This window comes from Bubalus bubalis, chromosome 7, assembly GCF_019923935.1.
Source record: "Bubalus bubalis isolate 160015118507 breed Murrah chromosome 7, NDDB_SH_1, whole genome shotgun sequence".
In the NCBI taxonomy this organism is placed as follows: domain Eukaryota; kingdom Metazoa; phylum Chordata; class Mammalia; order Artiodactyla; family Bovidae; genus Bubalus; species Bubalus bubalis.
Genome location: NC_059163.1, coordinates 51,826,723 through 51,852,388, shown reverse-complemented (window position 1 = coordinate 51,852,388; position 25,666 = coordinate 51,826,723). Strand labels below are relative to the sequence as shown.

The 25,666-nt window shown below is 36.1% G+C and overlaps 1 protein-coding gene across 3 annotated transcripts in view; it reads right to left on the bottom strand.

Annotated features, from left to right (window-relative positions):
- Nucleotides 1-25,666, bottom strand: part of GABRA4 (gamma-aminobutyric acid type A receptor subunit alpha4) — a 245,452-nt gene that overhangs the window by 137,410 nt on the left and 82,376 nt on the right. For 2 of the 3 annotated variants that reach the window (XM_044945908.2, XR_006641275.1), the window contains exon 9: nucleotides 864-986. The exons of the other annotated variant lie outside the window; for it this stretch is intronic. In XM_044945908.2, the coding sequence (XP_044801843.1) occupies nucleotides 864-986 (123 nt within the window). The remainder of the gene's footprint in view (nucleotides 1-863; nucleotides 987-25,666) is intronic. 3 annotated transcript variants of the gene reach the window in all.

Sequence of the window (25,666 nt, the reverse complement as noted above, 5' to 3'; positions counted from 1 at the left end):
GAACAAGTCACCTGACTCCTAGATTTGTCCCTCTGTTTTCTCTCTTGACTCTGGAAAGGACTGAAAACAATATAAAAAATAACCAGAATTTCATCATATTTTCTCTGCCACAACCTAAGCCTAGCACTAAATACATCCCGCAGATACTGCTGATTACAGTAGAAACACTTTGAGACCTAAAAAAGGCTGGTACACGAAAAGACTCTCTATAATCAAACCCTTGTCTCTGACAAGGCTACTTAGAAATAATCAAATATGCAGAATTTAAGGTCAAGCAGCAGCAACTATTTGGCTAGGGCGCATTTAATAAGGATATCTCAGTGGTACTGGTCAGATTTTCTTGCTGAGCCCTTGAAAGCTTGCCTACCTTTGCTTACATCCCAAAGCATGCAGACTTGCCCGCTACAAAAATCGGCGTCTGCTTATATAAAAACAGCCACTCTCCTGTAAACAAAATTGCCATAAGCTGGAACAGCCCCTTACCACTGAAAATATGTTGTCACAGCTCCCTACAGCTGAAAATATGTGGTCAGTGCCTAGTCCAACACTGTCCAATACCTCCCACTCTAACCATACCATAAGCATGTACCCGAAGTGTTACTCCATAAACACTCTAAAACACAGATTTCTCTTTTTCGTTTTCTCTTTTCTCCCACTCTATATTCTAGATGTCTGCATGTGAGAAGGGTCCCGTAAGTAAAGTCCCTCTCTTTCTTCTCTTAAAAGAAATGGAAAAAAAAAAAAAAAAAAAAACAACGGCAGGAAAACCAAAATATTTCCTTACAACTGCTAGAGAAGGTACTTAATTAAGTGTGGCTTATAACCGCAGGCTTACTGATACTGAACTCCAGAATTAGACTTACCAACCACTGGCCAGACAGCGTCCAACGGAAGATGGCGCAAAAGCAAATTCCTCGCCTGTCAACTTGACCGCCTGGCGGCCTCGGTGCCGAGTGAGGTGGGAACCTACTAGAAATCGCTCCTCCCTAAAAGGAAATAAAGGGGCGGGTCACATCCGACTTCCTCTTTCAGAACTGACCAATCAGACAGCTAATTGCCACAGGCTGTACAGGAAGAAGTTCAAAGATCGAGAACCTTTAAGGGTGTTGTTCTTGTATGTGTCCCTCCACGTAAAGGAAACAGCATTGGGACAAGGGTTCCTGTTCCTTAACATAATGCATGGTCTTTCCGGTGGGAATCTTTTCCTTTGTCATAGCGATCTTTTGGCAAACTCTCTGGTTGTTTCTTTCAGTTACATCTTAATCCCACCTGGCCGTGAGGGAAATTTGAAAGTGCCTGTAATCAGAGAATGAGCCACAAGTCTTGCAGTGTTTCTGAGCTCTCCTAAGCATGCCAAGTTATTAATTATGGTGCTAAGTCACTTCAGTCATGTCCGACTCTGTGCGACCCCATAGACGGAAGCCCACCAGGCTTCCCCGTCCCTGGGATTCTCCAGGCAAGAACACTGGAGTGGGTTGCCATTTCCTTCTCCAAAGCATGAAAGTGAAAAGTGAAAGTGAAGTCACTCAGTCGTGTCCGACCCTCAGCGACCCCACGGACTGCAGCCTTCCAGGCTCCTCCATCCATGGGATTTGCCAGGCAAGAGTACTGGAGTGGGGTGCCATTGCCTTCTCCGATTAATTATGGTAACCATATGTTTTCCAAGCTAGGACCCCTGAAAGTGAAAGGGGACAATAAAATAAATTTATAAATTTTTGAGATTTTTATATTGGTGAATTTAGTATAGACAGCAATTCAAAATTCATTTTTTAAAATAAAATTATTTCTCAAAGTTAAACTATATTTAAGCAAAAACTTTAAGATGTCTTCATTATAATATGAATATTAAAAAACAGCAAAATGGTAATTCTTGGCAAATCTTAATGTATTTTAATTAGTTTCAGCCTTTATTGTCTGTAATACTCACTAATATTTTCCTGAAGAATACATTTTTAATATGGTGTTGCTGCTGCTGTCGCTGCAGCTGCTAAGTTGCTTCTGCTACTGTTAAGTCTGCTGCTAAGTCGCTTCTGCTGCTGCCGCTAAGTCGCTTCAGTCGTGTCCGACTCTGTGCGACCCCATCGACGGAAGCCCACCAGGCTCCCCCATCCCTGGGATTCTCCAGGCAAGAACACTGGAGTGGGTTGCCATTTCCTTCTCCAAGGCATGAAAGTGAAAAGTGAAAGTGAAGTCACTCAGTCGTGTCCAACTCTTTGCGACCCCATGGACTGCATGTAACCTACCAGTCTCCTCCGTCCATTGGATTTTCCAGGCAAGAGTACTGGAGTGGGTTGCCATTGCCTTCTCCAATATGGTGTTACTGTTTTAAAATTTTTTAATTGCCTTCAGTCTTGTCAAACATGTATCTTATGTTTGATATATGGGAAATTTTGACATCTTTAATTTACTCCTCACTGTAGATAATATTTTAAATTTAGAAAATAAACTCAGAGAAATTATGCTAAACAGAAAATCTCATTTCCAGTTTTTCTTAAAATATATAATTTTCAGTCCAAATATTTTCCCAAGTACTGTCTTTTTTGTCTCTACTCAAAGTAACAATCTTCAGCAAACATTTGTATGATACAAGTTTCATAAAATGTTTTCCATTATTTATGATCTTTTTGAAGGTTTTGCCAAACTTAGATGCTGCAAATTGGAGAGCCTCTTAAATTTCGTTTATTTTCTCTAAGAATGCAAATTTATCCTGTTTTAATAAGCACTCCATCAAAAGATTCTTCATATGAGTTAAAATATCCCAAGAAATAATTATAGAATGTCAAAATTAAATCTTATATTATGCATCATTTAAAATTCATGTGAACTTGATTAGGTTATTTCTCTATTTTGGAGAGGTAAATATAAATGTCTTTCTTGTGTCACAAGCTCTTTTTCAATAACTGTAATATCTTCAAAATCTGAATTCCATTAGCACAGCTTTTGAACTGTTTAAAATTTCTAAATGAATTTTAAACAGTGCAACAAAATTTTTAACTTTGGTTTATAAAAAATTGAGTAGCTTTTTAGATAATTAAATTTATTTTAAAATGTATTTTTAAAGAATTAAATATTCATAAAATCTTATTAAGGAGAAACTAAAGAGAGAAAACATATGCTATTATGTTTTAGTGTTGTTGGTTTTTTTTTTTTTTTTTTGGAGGGGGTAACCGATTCTGGTTTTATCACAAAATGTTTTATAGGTTAATTCATCAAACTGTTATATACAGTAGTAATTCATGGATGCTCTAGTTCCTCATATAAAATTCCATAGAATATGCATATAACCTATGTACATTCTCCCATTTACTTTAAATTATCTCTAGATTGCTTACAATATTTGAAGCAATGTAAACGCTATATAAGTAGTTACCTGTGGTAACTACTTTATTTTTTTTAACTTTTTTAAGTTAACTTAAAAAAAATTTAAGTTTTGCTTTTCATAAATTTCTGAATTTTTTTTCAAATATTTTCAATCTTTGGTTGGTTGAATCTGTGGATGTGGAATCTGCAGATGCTGAAGGTCAACTATATACAGGCATATCTCAGAGATATTGTAAATTCAGCCCAAGACCACCAGAACAAAGCAAATATCAAATAAATCAAGTTACACACACTTTCTGTCTTCCCACCACATATAAAATTTATGTTTAAGTACATTGTAGTCTATTAAATGTACAATAGCATTATATCTAAAAAAGACAATGTATATACCTTAATTAAAATTTAAAGATATACCTTAATTAAATATTTTATTGCTAAAATATGCTAGCCATCATCTGAGCCTTCAGCAAGTCATAGTAGTAACATCAAAGATCACTAATCCAGATCACAATAGCAAATATAATAAAATGAAAAGGTTTGACATATTCCAAGAATTCCTGAAATGTGACACAGAGACACGAGGTGATCAAATGTTGTTGGAAAAATGTCTCCAATAGATTTGCCCAAAGGAGAGTTGTCACAAACCTCCAATTTGTAAAAAACTCAGTATCTACAAAACACAGTGACATGAAGCACGCACACACAAAAAAAACCAAGGTATATCTGTACCTAACATTATTTGTGAAGTTTGACAATTAACAGCTTACAAGTCAATTGCAGTTCGGATGCATTTATGAATTATGTACATACCACAGCCAATTCTGAGGATATAGTCATTGCATATATTTCTCAGTAAGAATTTTTATCTTTTACTATGATCTTATGACCTGCCCAATTTAAATTGATATCACTGCAGATAATTTTATTTTAAATATAATCCTTTTAACTTAATATAAAATGACATTCACAAAAATAGAAGATGTTTTACTTTTGAGGAATGAATTTTCAGGTTTTAATGTGATTCCACAAGCTGAATAGTAAAGAAAAAGCATGGGAATTTACTTGTTTTCTACCTGAAGCACCAGATAGCAATATAATACAAAACCGGCCTTATGTAATAGCCAATATATCAAACTGCATGCACTAAAAAATTGGGATTAAAAATATAATAAAAACAACTAGATAAATAGTCACTTGCTCTAAAGGAAAATATTTATTTCACAATGAAATGTATAGATGCACCTTCTGTAGCCATGTGTGGGTTAATTTCTTATCTTCCAGTACAGTCGTCTTAAAATAACTACTAACCTTTGAAGTAAATGCTGATGATTCTTTTGCAAATCCATCACTTCTGGCTTTGGTAGTGATATCACTAATGTTCTCATTATGGGTAATAAATGGTGACAACTTTTTTGTGTACTTAATATTTATGAACTTTCTTAAAAACAGAAATTTAATATTTAAAATCTCATTTAATATACTTTACTTTTTTTAAGTCTGATTGTCTATAAAAAGGCTTATTGCAAGTTAAAATTTTACTAAATAATAAAATACTTTATTATAACATATAATAAATGACAAAACAACTGTAACAAGAAAATTCAGCTTATTATGCATGAGCTCAAGAGTAGTATAAGTTAGCCTCAGTTGCCCAGGCTTGTTTTGTGTACCTTATCTGCAATGTTTCACTGAGTACATCCTTTGGCAGATATCTAAGGGAGGACCTCTGTCTCTCAAAGGCCTATTGAACCAGGTCACAGCAGGATGGTACCCCAACAGGACAGTAAGGAGAACAGCATCAGAAAGCTTGCTCACCATGACCCAAGACCAGAAGAAGTTAGTTCTCTTAGCTGCCCTGAGCTGCTAGTGTCCCAGATCATGTTGCTTTATTAGTATCTTACCTAATATTCTTAATGGAAAGATGTTGGTTATATTGGGTCTGGAAAGACAAGAACCAGAGACAATCTACTGTTGGTTGTTTCTGAGGTTTGATCATGCATAACAAACAAAATCAGATTTTTGTTTACTATACATGCTTCACATTTCTAATGAGACCATGGTAGAAGTCAGAAGAATAAAGCTAAGATCTAACAAATAGCTGACTTATTTTAGTACAAACATAAAGACTAATTTTTAATCAAAAATTAAAAATCTGGGATAAATACTATTTTGGACAAGATTCCAAGAAATGGGATATACAATCTTTTCTGTGGCACACTTCTCTGAGCCTGACACTTTCAGAAAGTCTTCAGAAAAGGTGTGGAAGCAATCCCCTTTCAAAAGATCTTCTCCAACTCAACTACATTTATTTTGTGTACTTTCCTCCCTTTATAGTTATTTCTAACCATGTAGATTTTTTGTTGTTGTTCCATCATAGAGCTTAACTTCAGAAGTGAAATTTGGCATCCTGTATTACCTCTCTTCTCTTCCTACATTTTTCTTTTCTCTATCTCTGAAAACTGATCACACTACCCCTACTTCTAAATTTACATCCATTCAGAATCCAAGTTGGGGAGAAGGAATGATCGGAATTCTCTAAAGAAAATTTTGTCAATTGCCTGATGGGTTATTTTGTTCATAATGGAATATGTTGTTGTTGTTCAGTCACTCAGTCATGTCCAACTCTTTGTGACCCAAGGGACTGCAGCACACCATACTTCCCTGTCCTTCAATATCTCCCAGAGTTTTCTCAAACTCATGTCCATTGAGGCGATGATGCCATCCAACCATCTCATCCTTTGTCGCTCCTTCTCCTCATGCCCTCAGTCTTTTCCAACTTCAGGGTCTTTTCCAATGAGTTGGCTCTTCACATCAGGTGGCTAAAGTATTGAAGCTTCAGCTTCAGCATCAGTCCTTCCAATGAATATTCAAGGACAAAACGTAGTCCGCTGGAGAAGGGAGTGGCAAATCACTTCAGTATTCTTGCCTTGAGAACTCCATAAACAGTAAGAAGAGACAAAAAGATATGACACTGGAAGATAAGGCCCCCAGGTCAGTAGGTGTCCAATATGCTACTGGGGAAGAGGAGAGAAATAGCTCCAGAAAGTGTGAAGAGGCTGAGCCAAAGCAGAAACGATGACCAGTTGTGCATGTGTCTGGTGGTGAAAGTAAAGTCTGATGCTTTGTTTTAAAGAACAATGGAATATGAAGAAGAAGCAAACTAGAGAGTTAGGCAGAAAGCTGTAAAAAATGAGAGGTGAATGATATAGGTCCTTAAGGAGGCATTTATGAAGACTTTTGGAGGCAGGGAAATGGGAATGACTATGGAATATGGGGAAAGGGATAGGACATAAGAGGAGATTTTAAGTGTTCATTTTTATTATATGCATACACTTCAAGGTGTTTAAGAAATCCAAGTGAATAAATTAATTTACTTGGAAATTGATTTTTGATTGCTGTGCTGTGATTCTACAACCACTCTACTCCAAGTGTATGATTTCAAGTTTTTTTTTAATGAAACAAACAATGGAATTTAGTAGGAGATGTCATAAAATAATATATCTTCGTCAAGAAGTGATTCAGGTTAAAAATAAATATCTAACTACATTAGTACCACATGAATGCTTGAGAGATTATGTTTCCTGGCAAGTTTTTATTTTTATTTTCTTTATAGCTAATACTGTGCAGGATATTAGACAGAAATGACTTCTCCATTTATTTAGGTCATTGGAACCGCCTGTCTAAATTTGTGATACTGAACCTCAAAATGTGGAACAATAGGCTGGTTCCAAATAGGGAAAGGAGTCAAGGCTGTATATTGTCATCTTGCTTATTTAGCTTATATGCAGAGGACATCATGCAAAATGCTGGGCTGGATGAAGCACAATCTGGAATCAAGATTGCAGGAAGAAATATCAATAACCTCTCATATGCAGATGACACCACCCTTATGGCAGAAAGCGAAGAGGAACTAAAGAGCCTTTTGATGAAAGTGAAAGAGGAGAGTGAAAAAGCTTAAAACTCTACATTCAAAAAAAGAAGATCATGGCATGGCATCCAGTCCCATCACTTCATGGCAAATAGAGGGGGAAACAATGGAAACAGTGAGAGGCTCCAAAATCACTGCAGATGGTGACTGCAACCATGAAATTAAAAGATGCTTGCTCCTTGGAAGAAAAGCGATGACCAACTTAGCATATAAAAAGCAGAGACATTACTTTGCCAACAAAGGTCCATCTAGTCAAAGCTAGGGTTTTTCCAGTAGTCATGTATGGATGTGAGAGTTGGACCATAAAGAAAGCTGAGCACCGAAGAATTGAAGCTTTTGAACTGTGATGTTGGAAAAGAATCTTAAGAGTCCCTTGGACTGCAAGGAGATCTAACCAGTCAATCCCAAAGGAAATCAATCTTGAATATTCACCTGAAGGACTGATGCCGAAGCTGACTCTCCAATACTTTGGCCACCTGATGGGAAGAACTGACTCATTGGAAAAGACCCTGATGCTAGGAGAGATAGAAGGCAGAAGGAGAAGTGGACCACAGAGGATGAGATGGCTGGATGGCATCACTGATTTGATGGACATGAGTTTGAGTATGCTCTGGGAGTTGGTGATGAACAGATAGCCTGGCTGCTGCAGTCCATGGGGTCACAAAGGGTCTGACACGACTGAGCGACTGAATTGAACTGAATTGAACCTACAAAACTAATTTTAAAATTTCTTTGTTTCAAATTGCCACTTTAACTGGCTCAAGTGCCAGTTCACTAAGGTCTGGAGTCAATTAGCTATATAAAGGGATGGTTAAGGGGCTGGTGCAACAGGAGCAGAAAAACATATCTCCACTGTCACAATCCCAAACTTTGAACTCCCTTTACTTAACTGTGCTGCCATTTTTAGCTAAGGTTTAGGAAGAAGCCACCCTGCCCCAGTAATTCTTTTCCCTAGAACCTGAATGACCTCTAATTTTTATACCCTGTTGACAGCAACATATGTGACCCAGTTCTCTCACAATCTTGTTTCATGTTTTAAAACAGAGATATTTATCCTTGACGGATTTTATGGAAAAACAAATGTTTCTTCTCTGAATTGATCTTTAACTATTAGGTAATGGTGGTATACACAACAGCACTCCACATGATGCAAGTCAATGGGGGATAAAGCTGGGGTTGTCTTTTTCATAGGTTGGAATTCTCCAGTGATTATAATGCTAATTGTTCAAATACCATTTTTTTAACATTGTAATATTGAGAATCTAGGGCAAATGTATCTAAATTCCACAGAGGTCATCAACTGCCAAGAAGTCATGAAATGTTGGTATTCATTAAATAGGCCACTGAATAATGTTAATATATGTGATAGATTAAAGATGGCTGTAATCCTTTGACACACATCCCACTGAGAGGTAAGGTTTGAGTCCCCTCTTCTTGAATCTGAAAGGACTCCATTTTGACCTAGAGAACATGGCACAAGCATGATATTTGTGCCAGTTTGTAGGATGGACATTGATAGACATGCTGCTTCTACTTCCTATCTCTTGGAATGCTTGCTCCGGGAAAGCTAGCTGCCCTATATAAAATCTGATTTATGAAACTGCCTTGTCATGGGAAGGCACAAAATGGCCACATACAGACAGGAATCCTCAAATAACCACCATAATTGTGGGCCTCTCAGTCCAAGAATTAGGTCTGGAAGTATAAAAACTTTCCTATGGCCCCATCTTCACCTGCCGTTTGACTGCAACTATATCTGGGACTGCAAGTGAGAACCACTCAGTTGAGCCAAAAGAACAACAAAGGTAAATAATAAATTGATGTTTTTAAGCCACCAAATGTCAGGCAAGTTTGTTAGGCTCAATTGATAACTGAGAATAAAACCCATCATTTATGGAGCATTTAACTATGAGCCAGGTATTTTTCAAAACATATTCACATGAATCAACTCATGAGGTGAGTTGGTTCACATCAAAATCACTGTTCAGGTGATTATTCTTATTTGACTGATGAGGAGACTAAAAGCAATGAGATTAAATGATAAGTCTAATGTCACACACTACTAAGTGATCTACGAACCTAGAGACCCTGAACTAACACTATATTAACCTACTTCTAGGTAGTAGATTGTCACCTTAAATATCTTAGTTTGTTGTCTCTCATTTACCATATTGTGTTTGTATGTATATGTGTGTCCCTGCTTAATAATTTGTGCCAGCATGCATTGACTTAATTGAAAATATTTTCAGCTTCATCATATCAGATGACAAGACATATATAAACTCTAAAGACACTGTAAATCTTAAATTTAAAAGTAAAATCAATAGTATTGATACAAAAATATATCTATATTCGTACACATATGTTTCTATTACTTACATAGTACCAGACATGTTTCTTTCCTCAAATGAGTAAAGTAAGTGAATAAAAATCACAGGTATGTAAGTGCTTATCCATCCATATATCATGTAGACTTAAAAGTAATATTAACACATTGAAAGTAAAATACTGGATCAGCCTGGCATGCTACAGTTCACGGGGTCACAAAGAGTCAGACATGACTGTGAAACAAACATTTCATTTTATTTTCTTCTCTGCCCTTACTCTGTCTTTATTTCCACAGTTTCTTTTCTATCTTTGTGTGTGTGTGTTCAGTCACATCTGACTTTTTGTGACACCATGGACTGGAGCCTGCCAGGCTCCTGTCCCTGGGATTATCCTGGCAAGAATAATGGTGCAAGTTGCCATTTCCTTCTCCAAGGGATCTACCCAACCCAAGGATCAAACCTGTGTCTCTTGTGACTCCTGCATTATAGGCGGATTCTTTACCACCAAGCCACAGGGGAAGCCCAGTTTTCTATCTTTAAATTGTTATTACATAATAATACAAATATCAATTTGTGTTCTTACAAAGTCATTTCTTGCCAATCAGGAAACAGGTTGGAGATACGATTGATTTAGTTTTCCATTTATATCCACAAAGCCAACAACACCCAATACAGGTAGCTAGATCAGCAACAATTTGATTTTTCCACACCACTAAACATCCGTCCCTGTGCAAACAGTTCAGAAATAAGAACATCAGCAAGCTTAAATATACATCATGTTATAGTAACTGAAAAAGACTCGTCTCATTTTATCTTCTCCAACTTATTGCTGTGGCCCAAGGTTAACTTTTAATTTTGTAAGATTTGAAAACTGATCTAAAAGTAGTAGAAATGGCATCCCTGCTTTGTCAAGTATTTCATTCTGCTCCTGGCCAATTTTAAAAACTATTGCTGAACTTCTTTCAAATGCTTCTTACCAGTGTTTCTAACTTTTTTTACTCTCTTACCTCTTTGATACTACTTTTCTCATCCTATTCTCATTATAGGAAGGAATTTGGTAAACTCAATGAGTAGTGCACTAAAGTAAGGTTTTCATAGAATGACAATGTATGTCAGTGTTCTTCAAAAACCAGTGGAATCAACCTATTCTACTGTTAGTTAATAGAACATTTATGTGTGTGTGCATGCTCAGTTGCTCAGTCATATCCAACTCTTTGTAACTCGTGGACTGTAGGCTGCCAGGCCCCTCTGTCCGTGGGATTTCCCAGACAAGTATACTGGAGTGGATGGCCATTTCCTTCTCCAGGGAATCTTCCCCACTCAGATATGCACCATGGTCTCCTGCATTGCAGGCAGATTCTTTGCCCCTGTGCCACAAGAAATCCCATTAAAAGTTTACAACCAAGAAGTGAGTGTGAAGCTGATCCTTTGTATTTTCTATACCTATTATTTTAAAGTGGCAAGTGGAGAAAACAACAGTCAAGAACAGTAGAGCTGTATTTATTATTTAACAAAAATATACAACCCAACAACAATTTTGAAATATATAGGTCTGAATCTCAGCCCAATTTCTGTCAACTACATGTCAGAATTACATTGATAATTATAGAGTCATGATAATGCCTTTGGTTAAGAGTATTAAAAATGGTTGTTTAGACTCTTTGCATGTATCTGTCCAAAGTGGACTACTCTCTTACATCATGCACAAAAATAAATTCAAACAGGATTAAAGACTTATATGTAAGGCCTGAAACCATGAAACATTTGGAAGAAAATACAGACAGTAAGATCTATGACATCAGTCTTAGTAATAGGTTTTTAGGAGCTTTTTTGTATCCTCAGGCAAGGGAAACAAAAGAAAAGAGAAACAAATGTGACTAAATCACAGAAAAAAGTTTAGCACAGTGAAAGTAACCAACAATAAAGCCACTTATTGAATGGGAGGAAATATAATATAATGCATGTAATATATCCAATATGTGGTTAGTATCCAAAATATACAAAGAACTACAAATTAACATCAAAAAAGCAAATAATTCAATTAAAAATGGGCAGAGGATCTGAACATTGTTTCAAACAAGATATACACATGGCCAACAGACACATGAAAAGATACTCAACATCACTAATCACCAGAAAAATGCAAATCAAAACTGCAATGAGATACCACTTTATACCTGTTAGATTGACTATTGGCCAAAAAAAAAAAAAAAAAACAGATAAAAAGTGTTGACCAAGATGTAGAGAAAAGGGAATCCTCTTGCTCTGTTGGTGGGAACATAAATTGGTGCAGCCACCATGGAAAACAGCATGGAGACTCCTCAAAAAAGTAAAAATAGAATGACCATATGATCCAGCAATTCCACACATGGGTATTTATCCAAAGACATGAAAACAAAAATTAGAAAAGACATACACACTCCTCTGTTCATTATACCCCAGTTTATAATAGCCAAGACATGGAAGCAGCCTAAATGCTTATCAACAAACAAATTGATTTAGAAGATATGAGATATGTAATTATATATAGATACATATATCAATCTACACACAATGGAATATAACTCAGCCATAAACCATAAAAAAGAATGAAATCTTGCATTTGGTGACAACATGTATGGACCCAGAGGATATTATGATAAGTGAAGTAACTCAGACAAAGACAAATACTATATGATTTAATTTATATGTAGATTCTGAATGACAAAGCAAATGGAAAAATATAAAAGAGAAAAAAAGTTGTACATACAGAGAACAAAAAGGTGACTGTCAGAGGAGAGAAACATGAGGAGAAAGGAACAAATTTCCAGTTGCAAAATAAATGAGTCATGGTTATAAAATACGCAGTATCAGAAATATAATCAATAACTTTGTAATATCTTTATATGGTGACATAACCACACTTTTCATGGTGATTATTTTGAAATGTACAGAAATATCAAATCACTATGTTGTATAATAGAAACTAACATGTTTCAGGTCAATTATACTTCAAAACAAGACTGAGAAACAAGATCAAAAGAAGGCAGAAAAAGAGGTCACATTTGTGGTTACCAGGAGTGGAGAGTACGGTGGAGTGAGAATTGGATGAAAGCATTCAAAAGGTACAAACTAGGTACATTATAGAATAAATAAAATAAATAAGTACTAGGGATATAATGTAGAACATAATAAATGTAATTAACATTCCTACTAATTCATTATGACACTGATGTATAGAACAGTCTTATGGACTCTGTGGGAGAGGGAGAGGGTGGGAAGATTTGGGAGAATGGCATTGAAACATGTAAAATATCATGTATGAAATGAGTTGCCAGTCCAGGTTCGATGCACGATACTGGATGCTTGGGGCTGGTGCACTGGGACGACCCAGAGGGATGGAATGGGGAGGGAGGAGGGAGGAGGGTTCAGGATGGGGAACACATGTAAACCTGTGGCGGATTCATTTTGATATTTGGCAAATCTAATACAGTTATGTAAAGTTTAAAAATAAAATAAAATTAAAAAAAAAAAAAAAAAAGAAAATTCTTAAAGAGATGGGAATACCAGACCATCTTACCTTCCTCCTAAGAAACCTGTATGCAGGTCAAGAAGCAACAGTTAGAACTAGACATGGAACAACAGACTGGTTCCAAATTGAGAAAGGAGTACGTCAAGGCTGTATATTGTCACCCTGCTTATTTAAATTATATGCAGAGTACATCATGCAAAATGCAGGATAGATGAAGCCCAAGCTGGAATCAAGATTTCTGGGAGAAATATCAATAACCTCAGATATGCAGATGACGCCACCCTTATGGTAGAAGGTGAAGAAGAACTAAAGAGACTCTTAATGAAAGTGAAAGAGGAGAGTGAAAAACCTGGCTTAAAACCCAACGTTCAAAAAACTCCATCATGTCATGGCAAATATATGGGGAAACAATGGAAACAGTGACAGACTTTATTTTCTTGGGCTCCAAAATCACTGCAGATGGTGACTGCAGCCATGAAATTAAAAGATGTTTGCTCCTTGGAAGAAAACTATGACAAACCTAGACAGCATATTAAAAAGCTGAGACATTACTTTGCCAACAAAGGTCTGTCTAGACAAAGCTATGGTTTTTTCAGTAGTCATGTATGGATGTGAGAGTTGGACCATACAGAAGGCTGAGTGCCGAAGACTTGATGCCTTTGAACTGTGACACTGGAGAAGACTCTTGAGACTCCCTTGGACTGCAAGGAGATCAAACCAGTCAACCCTAAAGGAAATCAATCTTGAATATTCATTGGAAGAACTGATGCTTTAGATGAAGCTCCAATACTTTGGCCACCTGATGCAAAGAGCCAATTCATTAGAAAAGACCCTGATGGTGGGAGAGATAGAAGGCAGGAGAAGGGGATGACAGTGGACGAGATGGTTAGCTGGCATCACTGACTCAATGGACATGAGTTTGAACAAGCTCTGGAAGATGGTGAAGGACAGAGAAGACTAGCATGCTGCAGTCAATGGGATGGCAGAAGTCGGACATGACTGAGCGACTGAACAACACTGCTATTTGTTGTAGATCAGCGTTGTTAAGAGTTCTCATCACAAGTAAAAATACGTTTTCTATTTCTTCAGCTTTGTGTCTTTATGAGATAATGGCTATTCACTAACATTTTTGTGGTAATCATTTAATGGTGTATGTAAGTCAAATCATTATACTGTACACCTTAAATTTATACAGTCACGTACATCAATTATACTTCAATAAAACTGGGGGAGAAGTTTTCAACATTAAAAAAGGGTGTTTTCATCATAATACACAACCTTACATTGGAATTATATGAAGGAATTTGTTTTATCCTACTTTTTTAGATAATTAAATATTTTATCATTATGTATATAAAAAGTGAAATCTATTGTTGGCTTACTGTCCTCTTTGGTAATCAACTAATTCAAATTATTGAATGAAACAAACCTATCTGTTGCTGAGAGGAGCACTGGCAAACCCCAAGGGTTTAGCAATGACTTCAGCCTCTGAAGTTTGAGGAGTTTGGCAGACACCAGAGAAAAGCTCCTTTCATATCTTAAGTTGTTTGCATGCTATGGCAACTGCAGCCTTAAAGACTTGAGAGTGAGGTGTGTTTTATGGCCCAGAATATGGTCTATCTTGAATCAAGCCCTGAGCCTTTGGAGTGGGAGCACTGATTCCAAGACCCTAGACTACCAGAGAACTAACCCTAGCGAGTATCCAATAGTGAGAACTCACACAAAGGAAACCACTTCAATACAAGACCAGGCATCACCCAACCAAGACCTGCACAATACCCTGTGCAGGACTCCTCATCTAAACAACAAACAAAACAAAAATACAAATCCAATCACCAGTAGACAAGATTACCACCTCACTCAGTCTTGCCCATCAGAAGAAAAACAAACAAACAAAAACTCAGCACAAATCTCACCCTATATGAAGCTTACACAAATCACTGGACAAACCTTAGGAGGGCAGAAACCAAATGGAAGAAAGAATTGAACTTTGAAGCCTCAGATAAGGAGACATCAAACACAGTAAGTTTTAAAAAATAATGAAAAGTCAGAGAAATACTACACAAATGAAGAAACAAACTAGAAACAGAAGTCCAAATAAATGAAAAGGAAATAGGCAAACTCCCTGAAAAAGAATTCAGAATAATGATAGTAAAGATGATTAAAAACATTGAAAACAAAATTGAGAAAATGCAAGAATCAATTAACAAAAACCTAGGAGAATTAAAGAATAAACATACAGAGACAAACAACACAACTACTGAAATTAAAAATACTCTAGAAGGAATCAATAGCAGAATATCTGAAGCAGTGGAACAAATCAGTGAGCTGGAAGATAAACTGGTGGAAATAACTTTTGAAGAGCAGAATAAAGTACAAGAATGAAAGGAACCGAGGATAGTCTCAGAGACCTCTGGAACAATATCAAATGCAGCAACATTTGAATAATAGGGGTCCCAGAGGAAGAAGAGAAAAAGAAAGGGTATGAGAAAATTTTTAAAGAGATTATAGTTGTAAATTTCCCCAACATGGAAAAGGAAATAGTCAGTCAAGTCCAACAGGCACAAAGAGTCCCATAAAGGATAAACCCAAGGAGAAACACACCAAGACATACACTAATCAAACTAACAAAGACTAAACACAAAGAAAGAATATTAAAAGCAGCAAGAGAAAAGCAACAAGTAACATACAAGGGAAATCCCATATGCTTAACAGCTGATCGTTCAGCAGAAATTGCAGGCCAGAAAGGAATGGCAGGATATATTTAAAATACTGAAGGGAAAAAATCTACAACCAAGACTACTGTACCTGGCAAAGATCTCATTCAAAATTGATGGAGAAATCAAAAGCTTATCAAACAAGCAAAAGTTAAGAGAATTCAGTACCACCAAATCAACTTTACAACAAATGTTAAAGGGACTTATATAGCCAAGAAATACAAGAGAAGAAAAAAGATCTACAGAATCAACCCCAATTAAGAAAATGACAATAGGAACATATATACCAATAATTACTTTAAATGTAAATGGATTAAATGCTCCAACCAAAAGACACAGACTGGCTGAATGGATACAAAAACAAGACCCATATATATGCTGTCTACAAGAAACCCCACTTCAGACCTCAACACACAAACAGACTGAAAGTGAGAGAATGGAAAAATATATTCCATGCAAATGGGAAGCAAAAGAAAGCTGGAGTAACAATCCTCATATCAGACAAAATAGACCTTAAAGATTACAAGAGATAAGGAAGGACACTACATAATGATCAAGGGATCAATCCAAGAGGAAGGCATAACAATTGTAAATATCTATGCACCCAACATAGGAGCAGCTCAATACATAAGACAAACACTAACAGACATAGAAGGAGAAATTGACAGGAACACAATAATAGTAGGAGAATTTAACACCCTACTCACACCAATGGACAGATCATCAAAACAGAAAATTAATAAGGAAACACAAGTCTTAAATGATACATTAGATGAGATGCATCTCACTGATATCTTCAGGAGATTCCATCCAAAGCAGAAGAATATACCTTCTTCTCAAGTACACATGGACTATTCTCCAAGATAGACCACATCTTGGGTCACAAATCAAACCTCAGTAAATTTAAGAAAATTGAAATCATAACATGCATCTTCTCTGACCACAATGCTATGAGACTAGATATCAATTATAAGAAAAAACTGTAAGAAACACAAACACATGAGATTAAACAACACATTTTAAAATAACTAACAGGTTACTGAAGAAATCGAAGGGAAATAAAAAAAATTCTAAAAACAAATGACAATGAAAATACAACAACTCGAAACCTATGGGATGCAGCAAAAGCAGTTCTAAGAGGGAAGTTTATAGCAATACAATCCTACCTAAAGAAACAAGAAAAACATCAAATAGACAACCTAACTTTATACCTAAAACAATTGGAAAAAGAAGAACAAAAAAAACCCCAAAATTAGTAAAAACAAAGAAATAATAAAGATCTGAGCCTAAACATCTGAAAAAGAAATGAAAGAAACAAAAGTAAAGATTAATAAAACTAAAAACTGGTTCTTCAAGAAGATAAAATTGACAAACCTTTGGCCAGACTAATCAAGGAAAAAGAGAGAAGAACCAAATCAATAAAATTAGAAATGAAAAAGGAGAGTTTACAACAGACAGTACAGAAATACAAAAGATTATAAGAGACTATTATGAACAGCTATATGGCAATAAAATGGATAACCTGGAAGAAATGGACAGATTCTTAAAAAAGTTCAATGTTCTAAGACTGAACCAGGAAGATATAGAAATCATGAACAACCCAATTGCAAGCACTGAAATTGAAGCTGTGATCAAAACTCTCCCAAAAAACAAAAGCTCAGGACCAGATGGCTTCACAGGAGAATTCTATCAAACATGTAGAGAAGAGCTAACACCTATCCTTCTAAAACTCTTTCAAAAATTGCAGAGGAAGGAACACTTCCAAACTCATTCTACAGGATCACCATCACCCTGATCCCAAAACCAGACAAAGACAACACAGAAAAAGAAAACTATAGGCCAATATCACTAAGGAACATAGATGCAAAAATCCTCAACAAAATTTTAACAAACTGAATTCAGCAACACATCAAAAAGCTCCAACACCATGATCAAGTTGGGTTTGTTCCAGCAATGCAAGGATTCTTCAATATACACAAATCAATCAATGTGATACACCATATTAACATATTGAAAGATTAAAAAAAACCGTATGAGCATCTCAATAGATGCAGAAAAAGCCCTTGACAAAATCAGCACCATTTATGATTAAAACTCTTCAAAAGATGGGCATAGAAGGAACCTACTTCAACACAGTAAAGGCCATATATGATAGAAAGAAAGAAAGAAAGTGAAGTCAAACTCTTTGCAAAGTCCAACTCTTTGCAACCCCATGGAATGTAGCCTACCAGGCTCCTCCATCCATGAGATTTTCCAGGCAAGAATACTGGAGCAGGTTACCATTTCCTTCTCCAGGAGATCTTCCCCATCCGGGGTTTGAACCTGGGTCTCCCACATTGTAGGCAGACGCTTTACCATCTGAGCCACCAGGGAAGTCTCATAAATGATAAACCTACAGCAAACATTATTCTCAGTGGTGAAACACTGAAAGCATTCCCCCAAGATCAGGAACCAGACAAGGGTGTCCACTTTCACCACTATTATTCAACATAGTTCTGGAAGTCCTAGCTTTGGCAATCAGAAGAAAAAGAAATAAAAGGAATCCAGATCAGAAAAGAAGTAAATCTCTCACTGTTTGCAGATGACATGATATGTACATAGAAAACCCTAAAGATAGTATCAGAAAATTACTAGAGCTAATCAGTGAATTTAGCAAAAGTTGCAGGATACAAAATCAATACACAGAAATCATCTGCATTTCTATATACTAACAATGAAAAATCAGAAAGAGAAATCAAGGAATCAATCCCATTCACCATTGCAAAAAAAAAAGAATAATAATTAAATATATAGGAAGAAACTTACCTAAGAAGACAAAAGAACTGTACACAGAAAATTATATGACACTAATGAAAGAAATAAAAGACTACATAAACAGAAGGAGAGATATTCCATGTTACTGGGTAAGATGAATCAATATTGTGAAAATGACTATAATACCAAATGCAATCTACAGATTCAATGTGATCCCTATCAAATTACCAATGGCAATTTTCACAGAACTACAACAAAAAATTTCCAAGTCATATGGAAACACAAATGACCCCGAATAGCCAAACAGTCTTGAGAAAGAAGAATGGAGCTGGAGAAATCAACCTTTGTGACTTCAGATTATACTACAAAGCTACAGTCATCAAGACAGTATGGTACTGGCACAAAAACACAAATATAGACCAATGGAACAAGACAGAAAGCCCAGAAATAAACCCATGCACCTATCAGTACCTTGTTTTTGACAAAGGAGGCAAGACTATACAATGGGGAGAAGACAACCTCTTCAATAAATGGTGCTGGGAAAACTGGACAGCTACATGGTAAAGGATGAAATTAGAACACTTCTTAACACCATACAGAAAGATAAATTCAAAAGTGGATTAAAGACCTAAATGTAAGACCAGAAACTATAAAACACTTAGAGGAAAACAGAGGCAGAATACTTGAAGATATAAATCAAAGCAAGATCCTCCATGACCCACCTCCTAGGGTAATGGAAATAAAAACAAGTAAACAAGTGGGACCTAATTAAACTTAAAAGCTTTTGCACAGCTTTTAAGCTTTCAAAAACCTTACACACCTACAAGCAAGGTGAAAAGACAACCTTTAGAATGGGAGAAAATAATAGCAAATGAAACAACTGGCAAAGGATTTATTTCCAAAATATACAAGCAGCTCATACAACTCAATGCCAGAAACACAAACAACCCATCAAAAACTGGGAAAAAGATACTTCTCCAAAGAAGACATACAGATGGCTAACAAACGTATGAAAAGATGTTCAACATCACTTATTATTAGAGAAATGCAAATCAAAACAACAAGATATGACCTCACACCAGTCAGAATGGCCATCATCAAAAAGTCTACAAACAATAAATGCTGGAGAGGGTGTGGAGAAAAGGGAACGCTCTTGCACTGTTGCTGGGAATGTGAACTGATACACCAACTATGGAAGATGGTTTAGAGATTCCTTAAAAAACTAGGAATAAAACCACCATATGACCCAGAAATCCCACTCCTAGGCATAAACCCTGAGGAAACCAAAATTGAAAAAGACACTTGTATCCCATTGTTCACTGCAGCACTATTTACAATAGCTAGAACATGGAAGCAACCTAGATGCCCATCAATAGATGAATGGATAAAGAAGTTGTGGTGCATATACACAATGGAATATAACTCAGCCATAAAAAGGAACACATCTGAGTCAGTTCTAATGAGGTGGATAAAACTAGAATCTATTATACAGAGTGAAGTGAGTCAGAAAGAGAAAGATAAATATCATATTCTAACACACATATATGGAATCTAGAAAATGGTACTAAAGAATTTATTTATAGGGAAGCAATGGAGAAACAGACATTGAGAATAAACTTATGGACATGGGTAGAGGGGAGGAGAGGGTGAGATATATGGAAAGAGTAACATGGAAACTTACATTACCATATGTAAAATAGATAGCCAATGGGAATTTGCTGTATGGGTCAGTTGGGATGGGGAGGGAGATGGGAGGGAGGTTCAAGAGGGAGGGGATATATGTATGCCTATGGCTGATTCATGTTGCAGTTTGACAGAAAACAACAAAATTCTGTAAAGCAATTATCCCTCAATAAAAAAATAAGTTAAAAGAAAAAAAAAAAAACACAACCTATGAATTACCAACCAGTATGCTATGATCCTGTTTGTTATAAGGCAATAAGCATGTGTGCATGCTAAGTTGCTTCAGTCGTGTCTGACTCTTGGCTACCCCATGGACTCTTTGCAGGCTCCTCTGTCCATGAGATTCTCTAGGCAAGAATACTGGAGTGGATTGCTGTGCCCTCCTCCAAGGGATCTTCCCAACCCAGGGATCGAACTCGCATCTCTTACGCCTCCTACATTGGCTGGTCGGTTCTTTACCCCTAGTGCCACATGGGAAGTTCATAAGACAATATACACATTAATTTTAATCCTGTTACACTGATGAGATAAGAATGAACTTGTGGTCAAGGAGCCAAGCCCCTTCACACCATTATCTAAATGTAGTTAATTTATAAATTAAACACAGAAATTAAAAGCAAATATTATCAAATAATCATAATTCCATATGAAAGTTACTACAAAAATAGATGTAGGAAATATGGGGAAGTTCCATGAATTAATTCTACTAATGAGAATGAGAAATGGACTTCCTTGTGTTTCTTACATCTATTTTTCATGTTAGAGCTATTACTTATAAGAGGTCATCAACAAGACAAGAGCGTAAGAAAGGCAATCAGAACAAAGGATTTAGGTTGAAAAGAGACCAATGCATATATGTCCAGAGAATTCCATGTTGTCCTGGGTGGCTGGATGGTAGAATAGGTGAAAGGAGAGGATAAAGGCGACATCAGAACTGGAACCTGAATGTCATGGTCAGTATTAATATTTTTTCACACAGGTGATGAACCAACCAATAGAAACTTAAAGTGAAGTGAAGTGAAAGTCGCTCAGTCGTGTCTGACTCTTTGCGACCCCATAGACTTTACAGTCCATGGAATTCTCCAGGGCAGAATACTGAAATGAGTGACATTTCCTTCTCCAAGGGATCTTCCCAACCCAGGGATTGAACCCAAGTCTCCCACATTGCAGGCGGATTCTTTACCAGCTGAGCTACCAGAGAAGCCAGAGATAAGTGTAAAATGAGCTGAAATATTCTGACATCAGCATGTAGAAGGGTGAGACTATACAGACATTACAGACTATATAGACATTAAGATCAAGGAGCTTAAATAAGGCCATCACTTAGGCAGAAATGCAAGGAGTAATTGTGTAATGAAAAATGGATTACGTATCACTCAACTTTTATGATGAATGCCAGCATTTTAGATCTTCTCTTTAAAGGATGTATTTGAATAATTCAGTTAGCACAAGTCTCTACAGGGCATTTTCAATTCTATGGTTTATTCTTAGAGTGGCCAGAAGGTATTATTCTATTCACAATGCAACCTTTTCCAAAATAAAAAGCAATAGCTTTCCCCCTCACATTTGCTTTTCTGCTAAAAGAAACATTAAACCAAGTTTTACTTCTGAGTAAAAATGTATTGTTCTCATTTATGGGGGAGTATTATATGATGTATTGGTTAAACAATTATGCACACAAAAATAGAATGATGCCTATACCCTTTCCATTTTGCATTCAGGAGAAAAAGATATTTTTTTAATCTCTTCTCTCTGTGACACTAGTCGGAACACCATAAACTCGAGGGAAGGAGTTTGGGTACCATAAGTTTACAGTAATGAGCAAGGAGGCAAAATATAGGAGACTGAAGGAAGAAATGGAAATGTATCAGAATGTTGGAGTAAATGCCAACTCAGAGATTTCCTTCTGTTAAAAGTACCTATGTATAAGTCTGTTTATAGTTTTCAGCTGATAGATGCATGTGGGCATTTTAACAATATTATTATTTCAAAAGCAGACATAATGGTCTTACTTAATAAATGATACCACTGATTAGCATTTATCTTAATGCTAATGATACAGATTCCTGAATTCATTTGCTTAGAATACCAAGTTGATGAATGTTACCCTAAAGAGTTTTTAAATGAGAACATAATCCAAAACAACATTAAGTGAATGACATTATTTTATATCCTCTGGAATAAAATGAGAGGGATAACATTTAAGAACTCACATGATGGATGCATATTTGACATCAAGAAAACATATGAGAATATAATAGCAAGAATTTAATATAATTTTCCTCAGGAGAGAGATTAATTTTCAAAATGCACAGAGAATGATAATACGGATTAGGTAACATTGTAAACAAGCTCACAATTACTGAATTGCCCCAGGGTGTATTTTCATATCCACGTGGCCAGCATTGAGCTTCTGCTTCCAATTAGTCAGAAAGAAAATTAACCTTTAAATATAAGCTATGTAGAAATTATTCATAGAAGATTCAAACAAACAAAATTGGTATAATTTAAACAACTGATGCCATAACAATTGAAAAGTCATAAACTCTATATGTGGCATTATCACCTTGTGTTTCAGAATAGCTTTGTTTGTTTGATTTTGACTTTGACTTTTTTTTACATTAGCTGTACTTCTCTATGATCAATATTAACTATAAAAGGCAGGTATTTTCTAATGCAAATTAATTTCAATTGGAAATCAGATCTGGTGATCAATACAACTTTCAATTTTTTTTTTAAAGCAGAACACAAATCACTACACAACAAAGGGGCTACATATTTAAATATTGGGCTTCTCAGGTGGATCAGTAGTGAAGGATCCACCTACCAATGCAGGAGATGCAGGAAACATGTGTGCACTCCATCTCTGGGTGGGGAAGCTACCCTGGAGACGGAAATGGCAACCCACTCATATATTCTTGCCTGGAAAATCCCATGGACAGAGGAGCCTAGAGGGTTACAGTCCATGGGGTCTCAAAGAGTTGGACATGATGGAGAGACTGAACACCCACTCACACAAATCTAAATATTAAAAATTTAATAGAAATATTCTCCCAAGAGTAAAGAATTGCCTTAGTCAGATTAGGCAGCCATAACAGAATAACATAGACTGTGTAAAGAATCTGCATACAATGCAGGAGACCTGGGTTTCATCTCTGGATCCCCTGGAGAAGGGAATAGCTTACCCACTCCAGAATTCTTGCCTGGAGAATTCCATGGATAGAGGAGCCTGGTGGGCTGTAGTCCATGGGGGTCACAAGAGTTGGACATGATTGAAGGACTGGGTAGCTTAAACAACAGAGATGTATTCCTCACAGTTACAGAGGCTGGAAGTCCATGATCAGGTGCCCACATAGTCCAACAGACTGCCAAATTTTTAATGTATCTTCATGTAACAGCAGAGAGAGGAAGTAAACTCATCTGACTCTTATAAGGGCACTAATCCCATTCATAAGGGTTCCACTCTTATAACCTTATGTAAGCCAAATTCTCTCTCCATAACCCCATCTCCTAACACCATCACATGGAAGGTCAAGGTTCAACATATGCATCTTGGGTGACACAAATATTCAGTCCACAACAAGAATCACATTTAACTGAATAAATACAGTTAAGTATGAAGGGACTAAATTAATATCTTGTAAAAGTGAAGGAGATCCAAACCAGTCCATCCTAAAGGAGATCAGTCCTGGGTGTTCATAGGAAGGACTGATGCTGAAGCTGAAACTCCAGTACTTTGGCCACCTCATGCAAAGAGTTGACTCATTAGAAAAGACCTTGATGCTGGGAGGGATTGGGGGCAGGAGGAGAAGGGGACGACAGAGAATGAGATGGCTGGATGGCATCACCGACTGCATGGACATGAGTTTGGGTGAACTCCGGGAGGTGGTGATGGACAGGGAGGCCTGGCGTGCTGTGATTCATGGGGTTGCAAAGAGTCGGACATGACTGAGCGACTGAACTGAACTGAACTGAACTGAAAAGTGAACAACCAAAACAAAAATACTATGTAATTTATTAGTATGCATTCAGATATGCACATGTGCTTGTACATCACGGAAAATCTGTGGTCAACTTTTTATCTCTTAGGTGTTCTCCTTTTTAAAAGGTATAATTCAGAAAGCTGAATTTTTCTTCAGAAAACAGTTGCTTTAGAGTAAGAAGGGTTACATAAAAAGTGCTTCAAAATACATTATATTTTTTAAAAATTTCATTAAAGACCATCAGAACGTTCAAAGTGCTTCATCTCATCAAAATAATTACACTATTATTCTGAGCTATATATTTAAAAACATAAACACACATATTTTTATAAGTTAGCATTGTTTAGTTTCTCAGAATTTTATTTTGTTTTCACAAGTTAGTATTAAACCATGGAGAGCTATACATTATTTTGACTTATCAGAAAATTTGATACCTCTTTAATCAAAACCAGCTAGTTACAGGCTTTTATTGTGCTATATCAGATCTCATGGGCCTTATAAATTACCTTCAACCACATCACCCACAAATAAATTCCCCAATTATGAGAGCTTGGCAAAACTATAACCTAGATGATGGTATGGGTTATGCAGGGAATTAAAGGTAAGAAAAACTAGAAATACTCATGATACGGGCAGGGCTTCAAAAGTGACATATCTTGTCACTAACGATTCTATGACCAATTTAAAGAAAACATATTTACAAACAGAAGAAAAGTTCTTAAGCACCCCCCCAAATATTCCAAAGATATTTATATTTATTGTTTTAAATAGAAAACTGCATTAGAGAGATACAATGTTTGTATTTTAATGATTCCAGAGTTCAACTCCAAAATATGTCTCTTAAGATATAAGTATCTGTGATCAAATTTTATGGAAATTTTAATCCTTAATATTTTAAATACTCACTCTCCAGTGAAAATTGAAAACTGAATTATTCACCATGCCATGCTCAAGTATATTGTTTTTAAGAAGCAAAGGAAAAGTACCTCTAGTAACAAGTTAAACTTTGAGAAGCAAGGGAAGTTTGCTTAAAGACAGTTTTAAAAACTCATCTCCTGATGAATTATTTAAAATACTAAACCAATATTTGATATCCCTTTTTCAAAAGAAATCTGCCCAAGCAAAATCATAATGACTATGTGCTCTTCCTTGTATTGTACTCATTAAAATATATAATACGCTTACAGGAATAAACTCATCAGTTTCACAGGGGCGAATATGGTTGCTATAAGCTCCAGAACTGGGTACTTTGTAAGAAAACTGCATCCCCATGAAATCAAAACATGTGTATCTATTACAGAATTTTGAGCTGTTTTAAATACCACACTTAACTATCTGCTATTCTGATTAAAGAAAAATAATGAAGCTCAAAGGAGGACAAATTTAGTTTTTTATGATAAAATAAAATATGTGTTATTACTGTTCTTTACTTTCATGATAAG